Raw genomic sequence first — 14,439 nt, 5'->3', positions numbered from 1 at the left:
GAACGAGGAGTGTGCAACTTATAAAATGTAAAGATATCAAGTATATGATTTTCTTTAAAAATTGGAACATAGTAGTAAAACTGAACGAAAAACACACTCACTGGTGATATTTTGATTCTCTTCCACTTCTTTTAGGATCCTTTTTTCCTTGACCTTAATTATAGATTAAGCTCTTGGGTACGAGTAACTTTCATGTCTTCGGACTTGGATATGAAAATGATTTATGGAAAAGGTATAGAGGAAAGATAAAACTAAATTTAGACTTGTTTACGTTTAACACTTGAAAGAGCCAAAAAAACGTCGGTTTTGTAGTTTCCAAATTGTCCCACATCGGAAGAAGCTAATAAGAAGACAACGGAGAACTGGTATAAAACCCGAGGCCTACAAAGCATATCAAACTTTTCTCGGACTTTTGGCTAAGATCAAGTGTAGAATCTGCTCTTATTAGTTTAATATTTGATATGTGGACAATAACTCAATAAGTTCACGATATAACTCAAATTATCAAGGGGGAAAGCCCACTAAAGTAGCTTGCTACCTGGGCTGTCAACCGTCGCCCATGCGTTGCACTACTGCATGGGCCTGGCGCACCCCTCCAAATCAAGTTCATTCTTTTAGGTTTTTGCTGTATGAGCCCATCCATGCTTTGGCCCAATACTCTGGTGTGCAATGTCGTACAAATCTTGTTTGGTCATTTGCTATTTGAGAACATTTATACTCTACATTAGTTACGCATCAATGGAGATCGACTATTAATTCTGTTTTACACTGACCTTCACAGATTTGCCCTCTTAAGGTTAGAATCTAGGCGAGAAGATGACGTCGCTATGGAGATTCTTCTTTTTTACTTAAATCTAGGCGAGGAGATTGATGGAATTCTGTTTACTCACATTTGAAGTATTCGTTTCCTCACATTTAAAGTATTCGTTTCCCTAGAGTTGGGTTGGATTTCTGAAGTAGTGTAAAAAGAGTGCTTATTGCTATTTAACCTGGACCTGTTCTAGGAAATTTTCCTTGAATTATTGCTATTTTGATTCGGACCTCTTCAAAAAACTGAGTTTTTTCAAATTGTTTGTTGACATTAGCTACCACCTTTTCTCGACTTTCCTTTGCCAAAAAAATCCCACATATGAAGCTCTCGAATTTCGTACGAATCAATTAAACAAGCCAAACCAAGGCCTTCCTTTTAGAGAAAGCAATTACTCCCTCCCATCCCAGGAATAATTGAAGAGAGTTATCTCAGGTCACCAACATTGGCATAAAAATAGTAGGAATGACAAAATTAGGGAAATATTTGAACCTCCAACATATAAAACAGTTCCGAATCGTATGATCTTTCAAAGAACATTGTAACTTAACCCGTAATTGGAGAGGGAACAATTAATGGGTACCATGTAGAGGTAAAATTTGTACCCTATGAACGAACAAAACCGATCTTTCGACTTTGGGTGACCAAAAACCTGTTGTAATGCAAACCTTGGCAGGTGTAACAGACTAATAGCACGACTCCTTAGCACCCCCTGAGGTCGCACCAAGAAACAAATCTCTGAAATTTGGTTGAACAATTTACAGACATAGAATGTAACTCATAATATTGCGCAAAATCAGAGTAAAAGGACTCAGGCTATTAATAAAGAAGAGGCTATGAACTGATTGATTTTGCACAGGGAAAAGGTGACGCATCTGAAAATGAAAAACAGCTTTGAAACACAACTCAAACAACTTCGTTTTAGGCCATATTATCAACGCCCCATGATACTTTGTTGACTATCAACGCCAGTGGGCTCAACTCAACATAACCTATAATTCAGAGACCAACAGATATAATACAAACTCACTTGGACATCCTATATCACCACTAACATGACGCCAGCCGGCTTGATCTCTTTCTAGGTTCCTTTTCCTTATTTGAAAACATTTCAATATTAGAAGACGTCTGGATGGAAGTGTCCAGGGATAGAGTTCCATTGCTGAGCCTGTTGCAAATGCATTTTCAAAGAATAATTGTTGACCTGCAAAGATGACCATGAAATCAATAAAGTTAAAGACTGGAGAAACTTGTATCTCGCTCACTTAGAAACTGAAGATGAATACTTATGATGGGGAGAACAGTTGCTATGTATTATACTAGGCTGTACGCATGCAAGCAGCAGTAACACTAATGCAAATAGTTGAGTTTGTTGTGTCACAATTTTTTTACTGGAAACTATATGGCTACTAGTTTGAATTGGTGTAAGCATGTTTCACCAAACAATACTAGAGTGCATTACCCAAAGTTTATCTCGATACCTTTTATCCATTGTGAGTAACGAGTAATAACACTATTATATTAACTAAAATCTTAAAGCAATACCTTGTGATAAAGTAGTATTTTCAACCGAAAAAAAATAATCTCCAGTGTTTTCTAAGAGAGAGTCCACACTCAGCTTCAGTAGTTCAAAGGTTTAGCATTTTTTTGGAATTTGATTTTGCAAATGTTGAAGTGTCTTCATGAAGGATCAAATGGCATTCAGTAGAGAGGTTTAGAATTTAAACATTAGTTGCAAGAACCTTCATCTCTCTCTCTCTTCTAAATTTTCTGTTAAGAGCATTCTGATTAGCTTCCATCTTTCTTCTTAGCCCATGTGAAGTGTATGCTAGCATTTCTCAAGGTGCTATATATCTTCTGTAGGAGTCTTTACCTTTCAAAAATTACATCTCCCATCTCACAATGAAATATTTCTTTATTTTTCTAAATCTTTAGTTTTACCACGATATCCTTTAAAAGCTTGTCCTCAGATGCAAGATCTGAATAAGACTTGCATTAATGGCACTACTATCAGTAAATAAAAATAATTCTGATGTCTTGTTATTGTTGTAGTTAGAACACATCTCCACTTATAGTGCGTTGAAGCAATAAAAATTATATATGAAGCTGCAGCTTTTACCTCGAGAGTTCTCAATTGTTCTTGATATTGACTAATCAGCTGCTTCAGCTGCTGCACTTCCTGGATCCTATCATTGTGCTCCTTTTGTCGTTCATGTTGGAAGGCCACTAAACGTTTCAGAATGGCATTGTCTCGAAGAATCATTTCTATTTGCTCCTTCAGCATCATATTTTCCTGGGAAAAAAGGGTGAATATCGAAAAATGATAGGCAAAGGTCAATAAACTAGAATGTCGAAAAGGTAAATTTTGCAAACACGACTAAAGTTGCTGTTCTCTTACCAGTGAAGCACTACAGTAGCCAGCAATTTGTTCATAAAGCAAAGCAAAGAAATCTTAGAATGCATTGAAGAGCTGAAAATATAGGCATCACCAAAATAGTTTTCTAGCTTAACTCCTCTCAGTAAAATAGTAAATGCACCAGAAAAGTATGTTCGATAAAAGTCAAATATCACCCACAACTCCTTAGCAGGGAATTTGTTGTCTGGTAAATCTATAGACTACAATATACATAAATGTACAATACCAACCTTCTGAAAATTTTGAGCTGCTTCTGCACTTGCACTAGCACTAATGGATTTCTCCAAGCTCTCCAACACTCTTGTTGCACGAGCCCTAGCATCATCTGTGCTTGTAGCACTCATCATTTCCCTCACAAACAACTCCACCCATTCTGTGCCATCAGCTGGAAGATTATTTCGGACAAAAGCAGTGTTCTCTATACCTGCAAATTTTGCATGCAAATAAGATTCCTTCCCTCCACAATTGATGAAAATCTAGACTTGGTTAACTAAGTTTTTGGTGAATGAAGTTTCAAAATGGAACCATCATTCAGTTAATCCAATGAATATCCATCGTAAATAAGAGAAATGGCATGGTATCTGTATATCAACAAGAACCTGTATTTATCAGAGAGAAGGCTAAATATTAAATTAAAAGGAATGCACCTGAATACTAAATAGTCTCATAACATTCTACATCAAACGTTTAATCATTCAAATGTATCAACAAAATCATTTTCTTATTCCCACTAATGATTCCTACAGATTACAGATTCAGATAAAGATGCGAATGAGCTGCTAAGTGGGCACATCTATAAGTTCCACTGAAAGAACTTGTCACACAAACATTTTGAAACTTCTTTGCACAATTGGATGCTTATCTTTTAACATTAGACATTTTCATATATCACATACATGTTCCTCTAACTGTGATATATCAGCAATACATATAGTCATATAGTTAATTACTAAGCTTTTCCTTCTTTATACTCTCTCTGTTTCAATTTGTTTGTCAGATTTTGCCCTGGCACGGAGTTTAACAAAGTAAAAAAGACTTTTGAATCTTTTGGTCTAAAACTAAAAATATGTGGAATGTACCAAAATGTCTTATAATTTTGTGGTCTTAAACATGTCATGTGTAAAGTTAGAATTAAAGAGTGTCAAAAAAGGAAAGCGGCATTCTTTTTGAAACAGACTAAAAAGAAAAGTAAGACAAACAAATTAATACAGAGGGAGTAATTACTAAGCTAAGAAAAGGAGCCAAAAAAAGAAGCCAGTGTATCTCTAATGATATCAACTACACATTTGCATAATTGTATATATTTGACGTGTAAAATTCTTTTTCTCCTATGTTTACAAGTATCAAAGTATCTGACAGTGTTCAAGACTGAAATGTCATGCACAATCCGGTACAACTTCTTATTTATCGATGGTAAGCAATAAATAACAATCTAATTCATATTCTACTTTATAACTCCATATTGTGTTTTTAGTTAATCTATTTACAATTCTGTTCATATCAGCAGGGTCCTATACCCTAAAAAATCATGTTGGAGAAGTAGCAATAAATTAAAACGAGTACCAATTATGAGGAACAGATAGGGACCAGAAATTTCCAGAAAAAATGTCCATGTCAGTGACCAGTAAAAACCATAGAAACCACTGTCATATCACTGACAACTAAACCCTATTTAGGAGTACTTAGGTTGATCAACCAGTCACTTTTTTTCTGATGGACGGGATATGGTTGACCTTTTCCTGGAGCAATTTTGCAATACCATGCAATTAGTGAGATAGTCAATACATTTTTGTGGATATGTATACACTCCAACCTCACAGATTTAGGAATCATTTTTGACACATATGGAGTAATAAAAATGAGAAAAAACTAGCAACTCCTTAATCAGCACTCAAATATCGAACATAACATTTATACATACCACCGTCCATCTTTCCATCAGCTTCTGAGGCAGTAACTGACTTTCCTTGTGCATGACTAAGATGAAGTTCATGCAGTCTCTTAATAGCAACATCCAAATCATTGCCACATTCCTCCAAGGCTTTCTCAAGAAACTGAAAAGTATTTAATAAAACACTTAGTACCCAGAAACTCGTTAAACAAAAGCAACAACAGAGTTCTCAACAGAAATACAGAATACATAAACAATCGAATCTTTGCACCTTTTAAAGTGATAATTGATTGCATCTTTTGAGATTCTTATTGTAGAAAAGTCCACCAAGAAATTTAATTGAAATCATTGAGGGTTGCTTGATATTATAGGAAAAGAATATTAAAGTTGCAATCAGATCATGTGAAAGAACTAACCAACACTCTCTGTTTCATTGTACACCACAACATTTGTCTAGGCACAAAGTTTAAGAAGCTACTTTGCTTTAAATATGTATAAGTGACAGCGGAGAAAAATATTAGAATAAACGTTGAAAAGTCAGTCTGACAAAGAAGCATCCCCTCGAGTTTAAAAGTTGAATAGCCTTTAATATATTTGAATTGCTAAGAGTTGTGAAAGTAGTTTAGAAATGAAATGTTCCGTGATGAAAATAATGTCTTATAAATTGATGGAGCTTGAACCCGTTCTTTAGGCTTAACCAACCCCCATCCCCTCCAGACGGGTATCCTTTACTGTTGCAGTTAAACACATACAAATCATCTACATTCGTCCCACTCTATTCGGAGCTCCTTTACTATTGCAGATAAACACTTACAAAGGCATCTACATTCATCCCACTCTATTCGTAGCAATTTATTCCGACACCAGAGAGTAATTTAGTTACAATAACCAAATGACATTTAAAAAAAAGAAGAGTATTAACACACTATACACAACTTCTGCAATTAACGAACATTTTGCAGCAACAAAATTCTAGTGCCGGATAAAGGAAGAGGATCACACCTGACTGTCTATATCGGGAAACAAGGCTCTCAGCTGATCGATAGGAGCTTCCACTAGCGGCGGCGGAGAGAATCGTGTCGGAGAGGTGGAGGAACACCGGAGCTTCTTTGAAACAGGCGTCGATGGTGAAGTCGGCGACGACGATTGTACATCTTCGAAGAATGATCTCTTGCCGCAAACAATCGCAGACATTGTATAATCTCCCAATCAAAATAAACTTTTACAGCAAGACCTTCAATTATTCAATCAAATAAATTCATCTGATTCTGTGATCGAGATATAGGAATTAGGGTTTTGAAAGATACCATGCGAAGAGATAAGGGGATAGGTTATTGAGATTCGAAGCTTTTCTTTTTCGCTACTTTGCTTTGTATATCCCTTCTTTTTGGCCCCTTTCTTTTAGAGAGATTGGGATGGACGGCGGGTAAGAGGGATAGCAAACACGCGCCTAATGTCGCGCTTTTGAATATCTTCCAATACATTCATGGTGGGGACGTTACACATCAGGATCTGTGGGATCTGTTTTTTAAAAGTTTTTCTATTGGAGAAATGAAGATGTTTTCAATAGATTCTGGATTTGATGAAAAAGAAATCAAAATAGTTTGTGCCGGGAAATAACAGAAATAAAAAGATATTATAGAAAGCATGAAAAAATATATTGAACAATAACAACTAAAAAAAAATGATAATCGAAGTATACGAAATCATAAATAATAACAGAAAATAGAGGAATAAGAAAAAACTACATGAGTAATACTATAATTATTAGGGGTGTTCACGATTTGGGTAAAAATGAATTCAAACAAAAAAAATCAAATTAAATTGATCGCATAAACCAATTTTTATTTGGTTTAGTTTGGTTGGATTTTACATATTTAAAAATCGATAATATTTGGTTTGATTTTGATTTTGTTAAAAAAAATAGAAGAAATAACTGAACTCAATCGATAAATTATATATATATACATACATAATATATTATATTTTATGAATATTTTTTTAATTAAAAAATACAACACACTAATTTAAAAATAGTAAGATATGATGCCTCTTTTATTTGTACAACCATATCATTAGCTTATGCATATTCAGTAAGTTTATATTGTTTAGTATATTGGATTAGCTAATATAAGCAAGAAATTAAGCATAATTAAAGTTTTGGTATAAGCATTATAAGATCTAAAATGACATGAAGATAATTTTTTTTGAATGAATGTCTTTTTTTCTCTTTGGAATGAAACGTTTCTTTTATTTTTGTGTATGATTAATAACCGAATAATTGAACCAAACCAAACCAAATTGAAACCAATAACAACTAAATCGATTGATATATATTTTATTTTATTTTATTTGGTTTGGTATTAATAATTTTAAAACTGATTAAATTAGTTTGATTTTAGTTTTAATCAATAACCGATTCAAATCGACCTGTGAACACTCCTAATGATTACTAGTAGGGAAAGATAAGCGGGATCATACTCCACCACTTCTCACCTTAATTCGTGTCATCCACAACCTCCTATATAAGGTCATGCTCCTAGGTAAGTCGAAATTACGTCATGTCATATGTAATCACCCCTCCCTAATAATTTTTTGGCCTACCTCTACCTCCCATAAAATTATTTACAGTTAACCTCTTACACCTTCGAATTGGGACATTTATGCATCTCCTCTTCATATGCTTAAACCATCTTAATCTTGATTCCCGCATCTTACCTCCACCGAACCAACACACACATTATTCTCAATATCTTTACTTCTAATCTTATCTCTCATAGTATGACAACACATTCATGTCAATATCCTCATTTCTACAATTTTCATATTTTGAATGTGAGAGCTCTTGACTATCCAATACCCCAGATCATACAAAATAGTTAGTGTAACCACCAGCATGTAGAACTTGCATTTAAGTTTTGGAGGTACCTTCTTATCACACAATACTCCGGATGCGAGACTCCATGTCATTTACCATGCACCAATGCTATGTGTGACATCATTATTAATCTCCTCATTTTCTTAAATAATTGATCAAAGATACTTGAAACTATCTCTATTTTGAATGACTGCAAGTCTCTTCAATCAGAACTATGTCATCCGTAAATAACATACACCAAGACATCTCTCATTGGACTTGTCGAGCCAATGCATTTATTACCAAGACAAATAAAAATGACTTAAGAGTTGATCCCTAGTACAAACCCATTGCAACTAAGTAAAGCTCCGAGTCATCTCTCATTGTCCTTATCAAGTCTTGGTTCTATTGTACATGTTTTTGATCGCCTAGTATACGCCACATATACACCTCCGACCTTCGAACTTCCCTGTATAAAACCTTTCTTTAGACTTTGTCATAAGCCTCTCACTGAACACCATGTATAATAGCCTGTTTGAATTTGCTTATTTTAAGTGTTTTAAAGCCAAAATAACTTTTAAGCACTTTTGAAGTGTTTGGATAAATTATAAAAGTGCTTACAAGTACTTGATTTTAAGGGAAAATGTTAAAAATAAGCCAAAAGTCATAAATTAGAATTTTAAACTTATGACTTTTGGCTTAGAAGTCAAAAGCAAAAGTCAATCCAAATAGGCTTTAAGTCCTTTTTCCTCTCTCTCTATTACTCTACTGATCTCCTCACAAGATGAATGACTTCTGTGGTTGAGGACTCGACATGAAAATGTAGAACCAATCAAATAGGATTCATGTTCACTAATCAACCACATAAGACATTCATCTTGTGAGGAGATCAATGGAGCAACATAGGAAGAGGAATCAAATTAAAGCTACATGATCATATTTGATAGGTGAGAACATGACACTTGTTCACAAGACCCATTTTTATTTGTCTTTGATTTGACTTGACATGCTATGTCATCTTGACATGTAACATGATTTTATTAGCTCCTTCTATTGTATTTGATATGTGACGCCAAACTAGACTTTTAGAATAGGATGAAATTTTGAGTTTAACAAATGGGTCCATTATTTGTAACCCAAATTGATGGACTAATCCAATAAAATTGAATTTCAATTATGATTATATTTAAATAATTAATTAAATTATATTAATTCATCATATTTATATAAATTATTATATCATAAATTTAATATCATCCAATTTTTTCATGGAATTTAAATTCAATAAAATTTCATTGAGCATGATTGCAAAACAATTTTTTTTAAAACGTTTGCTTTAGTAGTAATTTTCTCAAAATGTTCTATCAAGTCACATCCAAACACTTCATAAACAGCCAAATGCCCGTTTCCCTCTACTAACTTTTTCTGTAACCATAGATCTATCATTTCTTTTTGTCACCTTCAACGCTTCAACTGTCAGTGTTGCATCAAATCACTATTGATTTATTATAGTAGTTAATAAAGATTAAGACTATAGTATATTAATTAACCATAATCATTAGAAATAAAAGTAACATTAGTGGTGAATAATTAAAACAGTAGTATATTTTTTATCAATAATTAGTCTGTTTGAATTGATTTATTTTTAAGTAATTTATAAATTAAAAACTATTTATAAGTTAAGAAAAAAATAAATGCAGACCAATTTATTTATTTTTGACTTATAAGCAACTTATAAATTAATCCAAACTCCTTAATATCCGCCTCGCTGTTTCATAGAAGTGAATTAACTGACAGCGCGTGTGGAAGTAAATTCGTTCTCTTACTTAAAAAACGTGACCCTGCTAACGGTCATCTCTTTACAAAACCGAATGCCTCTCAGTTTCTGTTTTCAATATCACTCGTTTCCCCTGTTTAAGCCCCCAAAACTGTAGGGGTTTGCCAACACGAGCTGATAATGGTGAAGATCATAGCGTGCTTACAGCTTCAAAATCGGAGTTCTAAGGCTTGGACTCCATTTCCGCTAAGCAAAAGACGTTTTGGTTACCGTAAACTTCCTAAACAGTTACTCAATCTCTCCGTCCTCAAATTGGATGGCTCTTCATTCGGTAAACTTAGATGAATGCTGGAGTAGTAGTATATTTTTTCTTGCATTTTGTTGTGGTATAATTATGGCTAATGCTGGTTGTTTGGCTGGAATTTTGAATAGTTATCCATGTAGGGAGGAATGCTACAGTAGCAGACCTTAAACAAGCAGTTCAGGAAGCTTTTAATTTCTCGCGGGAGGATGAAGGCAAGATTCTATGGTAATGAATGAAAGCTAATTATTTCTACAATGGTTGACACCACGTGAAAAAGAGGCGTATCTAGCCATCGCAACTTGTAGCTTATTGCTTTTAATTTGATTCAGTTACACATGCATGAAAAAGGGGGGAAATGCTTATGTAATAGACTTCGCAAATTGTGAATCCATTGATTTTAAAATATAAGATCCGCCTTTGACGAGAAGGTATCAATCACTATATTGTGTTGCACTATGTTAACAAGTAAAAGTGAATAAGAACTCCTTAGATGTGCTGTGATAATATGATTATGGGGATGAGTTCAAATTCTACAATTTGTTGCTGCAATAGTTAAGTTCTAGAATTGCTTATTTAGTAGTTCTCGCCACTTCAGCTGCTTGCCAATTATTGGTGTTTGAAGTTTCCCGTGTCAATGTCAGTGATTGTAATCATGTTGAACGCAGAATGACAGAAAATAAAAGGAATAAATTGAAATTTGAGGATATTGTTGATCTTCTGCCTTGCTGTGAATATGGTAGGTCTTAAAATTGTATTGCCTATTGATGCAGGTCACTAGTATGGAGCCACTTCTGTTTGTGCTACGGAAGTCAAAAACTTGTGAATGACAAAGCTTTTATTAACTGTTTTGGCATGAAAGATGGTGATCAGGTCAGTAGTCTATATTGTTACTGATTGGGAATCTAAATAGAGCTCGTTTCTAACTTCTGATACCTCTTTTTTCCATCATCACAATTCACCAGGTAACAAATCTATGCATAATATATTAGTGGCTTGTGGTAGACTAACAACTTGTCTTTGCAATTTGAATTGACTGACACGGGGAAAAGGAACTATTCTATGTGATGAGTTCTGCAGATGGATAGCCATGTGGGGCTCTAATGCAGTCAGTGCTTGAAGAACCATATGCATTTTCTGGACCAAAGCAAAGAATTTGTCTAACTAGAACCAATTAATGAGCAACCAACTAAGGTTCTGTGCATATCTCTAGTTGGTTCATATGACAAAACTAAGCTAGAATATGTAACCTAACTAAGATTGTTGTGTACTATCCATCCGAAGTAGAATTAGGGTAGAAAGTTAAATATTCTCAAGTGTTGGGTGAAAGACAATTTAATGATACACTGATATGAGTGGAATCTCAGATAAGGTACTGACATCTAGTATTGAGAGAAATGGTGGCTATTTTCCTAGTGAGATTATATGTGGACTTGAGGCATAGCAACCTCACCCCTACTTTTCAATATAGATCTGTTTTCGATGTGCACTGAATTGATAAATGTTGCCAGTTACGGTTTACTAGAACAAGCAGTGAACATTCTGTACCCAGTATCTGCCTCTGTGTTTAACACATACACACACACACACACACACATATAGTCACACACATAAACAGTCAAATACACACATATGATTTGAATGCTTCATAATCAAGCTCTTGTTAATTATAATGCTCCTGTGAACTTCAAGAATGATTTCCTAATACACTTGAACATTTTATGCTTCTTACCTTATCTTCTTTTTTGCTTGGAGTCTGCAGCTTCAATTTGCACAGCATGTCACGTTGGAGTACAGGCCAGCTAAACAAAGACTGGATAGCCAATATGAACAGTCCAAACAATGCTCTATGTATGTCCCCTTTTGTATCTTTGCATCTATTGGATGCTTTAATGAAATCTCATTTACTTCATCAACAAAAAACCAATGGCTCTATGTTGTAAGGGTATTCCTAAGATTTGTGACCTTTCTTTTATGTTGATGGAAAATTTGACGGACTTCAACACATAGTTGATACCCCTTCATAGTTCATATGTATGTTATTTTGATGCTCCAATGCCACCCTACTCCACCATAATCAGACATTTTAATATAAAGTTAACTATTAGTCAAGACAAGTCCGGTTTCTTTCCCTTTTTTTCTTTTGCTTGGATGCTAGTGGACCATCTTCTGCTACTTAGTCTCCCAAAATTCCATCCTCTAAAAGGGTAACATGATTCCTGAATTTTAGGAAGACTAATCCATGAAAAAGAGGCTGATATTTTGTCTTCACTGCTAAACATAAGAGATAGATATGTCGCGATAGTCAGAGCTAAGTTGCAACCAGATAACCAGCAAATAACCGATGTCTCAATTGCTGAGAGTACATGTGTTGGGCTAATACATGTATCACTGCATATCTTAAGTTTACACTTGCTTATCTGTTACATAACAGAATTTTAGTATGTATTCACTGCATGTTTGTATGCATACACTTTTCATTTGTCACAGAACAGAACTTAAGTGGCACCCCCCTAACCATTTTTCTTCCAGTTCAAATGCTCATGAAGTGAACGTTGAAGCTAATGCCAACATTGACCACCAAGAGAAGGGCAAAAAGATTAGTGAGTTTCAATACGAGGATGCAATTCCTAAACCAAAGCTGTCTCATTTTTTAAGAAGATGGTTATCTCAATCAAAATCTTGGATATCAACAAGAAAGCCTTAGCCTTTGCTACTGGGTGCGTCTGTATAACTTTGAATCATCACTAACTAGGGTTGACAAACTGGTCAGGTAAAGTGAAATGGTGTCTAATTGATTGTACTGCTGTATAAGTTGTCGAATATGATCTTTAGTTATATTCTTATTTGTTTATGGAATAGGTTGTTAATCTGAAGTTTTACTGCTAATTCAATTGTTATCAAGGATTTGGACGCTTACCCGAGTTACTCCTAATCTCTTCATTTTGCAGATGATAGCAGCTATTGTTCATGGAAATATAGATTATAGTTCCATACTTCATTTTTCTGTTTCTTTTGCCTTCTAGGCTAAGTGATAGGGGTGGAAAACTAAATGAGATTTGTTAATTGCCATTCATGATGGAAGTTTCACAAATACAATAACTCGGAATAACAAGTTTTTTATATCCAGTTCAATGGTACTTGGGCCTGCATAATTTACAGCATATTCCGGTCAAACAGAATGTAATTGGAATTTTTAGTTCTCAGATAATGATCAAGCAGCATCAAACATCGGAAAAGAAGATATAACAAATAAAAATATCTTGATAATAAGTTAAAAAGACTTTATATCATCCTTTCAAAAAATATTAAGTGTTGGGGGAGGAAGCACCACAACTAAAGTTTGATATGATAAAAATAATGAAAAAAAATTGGACACGAGAATTTTACGTGGAAACCCCTCTAAATGATAGAAGGGAAAAATCACGGGGTAGAAGGATCTCACTATTTTAATATGGAGTACACAACTCTCAAATACAAGGAGAAAACAACAATTAACACTTCTCTCTTGTAAAAGGAACAACTACTAAAGAGGACACTCAAGACTACAATATTTATCTTGGTGTATAACTCTCTTTGTATTCTTACTCTCTCTTTTTGAGATGATTTAAATGAGGGCAAGAGGCCCTCTATTTATAGGAGAAAGAAAACGCGTATACCGTGTCAAACAAAATTGCTGCCAACTTTGTCAAACAAAGTTGCTGCCAACCTTGCCCCCTTTTTTTGACTTTTACATTCACAGCAACTTTTGCCTCCTTTTTTGACTTTTACATTCTCCCACTTGAAGATTTAATTGAGAATCAATTAAGTCTTCACACCATCCTTTCTACCCAATTACTGCGATGTTACGTTTCTGCTAGGCCAATAGAAGATCGACACCATATGAACTTGTCACTGTTGATCGGCTTCGTAAACATATCTGCTAGGTTGTCATTAGTGTGAATTTTCTGAATATCCACACTGCCTTCTTCCACCTTCTCACGGACAAAGTGATACTGAACTCGTATGTGCTTTGTCCTTGAATGAAATGCCGAATTCTTTGCAAGATGCAAAGCGCTCTGACTGTCACAAAATAGAGCAATCTTCTCTTGTTTGTGCCCGAGCTCCTCCAATAACATCTGTATCCATATTGCCTCTTTGCTAGCTTGTGTAGCTGCTACATATTCTGCTTCCGTCGTAGATGTAGCCACGATAGACTGCAGTTTTGAAACCCAGCTTACAGCTCCTCCAGCAAGAGTAAACACATAACCTGTGGTGGACTTGCTTTTATCAAGATCACCTGCATAATCTGAATCAACATAACCTTTAACAGTAAAGTCTGATCCTCCATAACACATTGTAACATCTAAGGTACCCTTGATGTATCTCAGGATCCTCTTAACAGTATTC

At 34.7% G+C, this 14,439-nt stretch overlaps 2 protein-coding genes and 1 non-coding gene across 4 annotated transcripts; 2 read left to right on the top strand and 1 right to left on the bottom strand.

Annotated features, from left to right (window-relative positions):
- The first annotated feature begins 396 nt into the window (after positions 1-396).
- On the top strand, positions 397-596 carry LOC129901888 (U2 spliceosomal RNA). The gene has a single exon (XR_008769981.1). It is a non-coding gene; the product is annotated as a U2 spliceosomal RNA (small nuclear RNA).
- A 1,008-nt stretch (positions 597-1,604) lies between these two features.
- LOC129901298 (uncharacterized) lies at positions 1,605-6,636 on the bottom strand. Its single transcript, XM_055976442.1, has 5 exons — positions 6,118-6,636; positions 5,146-5,278; positions 3,455-3,648; positions 2,928-3,101; positions 1,605-2,012 (listed from the first exon to the last, which is right to left on the bottom strand). Exons 1-5 carry the CDS (start codon positions 6,307-6,309, stop codon positions 1,926-1,928), a joined length of 780 nt encoding a protein of 259 aa, XP_055832417.1. The 5' UTR covers positions 6,310-6,636; the 3' UTR covers positions 1,605-1,925.
- Positions 6,637-9,855: 3,219 nt separating this feature from the next.
- On the top strand, positions 9,856-13,163 carry LOC129900571 (uncharacterized). 2 transcript variants are annotated; one of them, XR_008769647.1, is made up of 6 exons: positions 9,856-10,080; positions 10,182-10,278; positions 10,824-10,923; positions 11,813-11,901; positions 12,583-12,823; positions 13,002-13,163. XR_008769647.1 is itself a non-coding variant. In XM_055975573.1 (5 exons), exons 1-5 carry the CDS (start codon positions 9,930-9,932, stop codon positions 12,755-12,757), a joined length of 612 nt encoding a protein of 203 aa, XP_055831548.1. In that variant the 5' UTR covers positions 9,856-9,929; the 3' UTR covers positions 12,758-12,981. The 2 variants fall into 2 exon arrangements, 1 of the variants encoding a protein (XP_055831548.1); XM_055975573.1 differs by lacking the exon at positions 13,002-13,163 and having other exon boundaries at positions 12,583-12,981.
- The last annotated feature ends 1,276 nt before the right edge of the window (positions 13,164-14,439 follow it).

The sequence above is a fragment of the Solanum dulcamara genome, chromosome 8, assembly GCF_947179165.1.
Source record: "Solanum dulcamara chromosome 8, daSolDulc1.2, whole genome shotgun sequence".
Taxonomy (NCBI): domain Eukaryota; kingdom Viridiplantae; phylum Streptophyta; class Magnoliopsida; order Solanales; family Solanaceae; genus Solanum; species Solanum dulcamara.
Note: the sequence above shows the minus strand (reverse complement) of the source record. Positions and strands in the feature narration are given on the sequence as shown.

Excerpts from the sequence above, each read along its gene's own strand:
- LOC129901298 (XM_055976442.1), bottom strand. The coding sequence starts at position 6,309 with ATGTCTGCGATTGTTTGCGGCAAGAGATCATTCTTCGAAGATGTACAA. Across the intron at positions 3,102-3,454 it reads CAGCTCAAAATTTTCAGAAG|GAAAATATGATGCTGAAGGA; the intron begins GTTGGTATTGTA and ends CTTTTTTCCCAG. Across the intron at positions 2,013-2,927 it reads AACAATTGAGAACTCTCGAG|GTCAACAATTATTCTTTGAA; the intron begins GTAAAAGCTGCA and ends TCATCTTTGCAG.
- LOC129900571 (XM_055975573.1), top strand. The coding sequence starts at position 9,930 with ATGGTGAAGATCATAGCGTGCTTACAGCTTCAAAATCGGAGTTCTAAG. Across the intron at positions 10,081-10,181 it reads ATTGGATGGCTCTTCATTCG|TTATCCATGTAGGGAGGAAT; the intron begins GTAAACTTAGAT and ends AATTTTGAATAG. Across the intron at positions 10,924-11,812 it reads GCATGAAAGATGGTGATCAG|CTTCAATTTGCACAGCATGT; the intron begins GTCAGTAGTCTA and ends TGGAGTCTGCAG.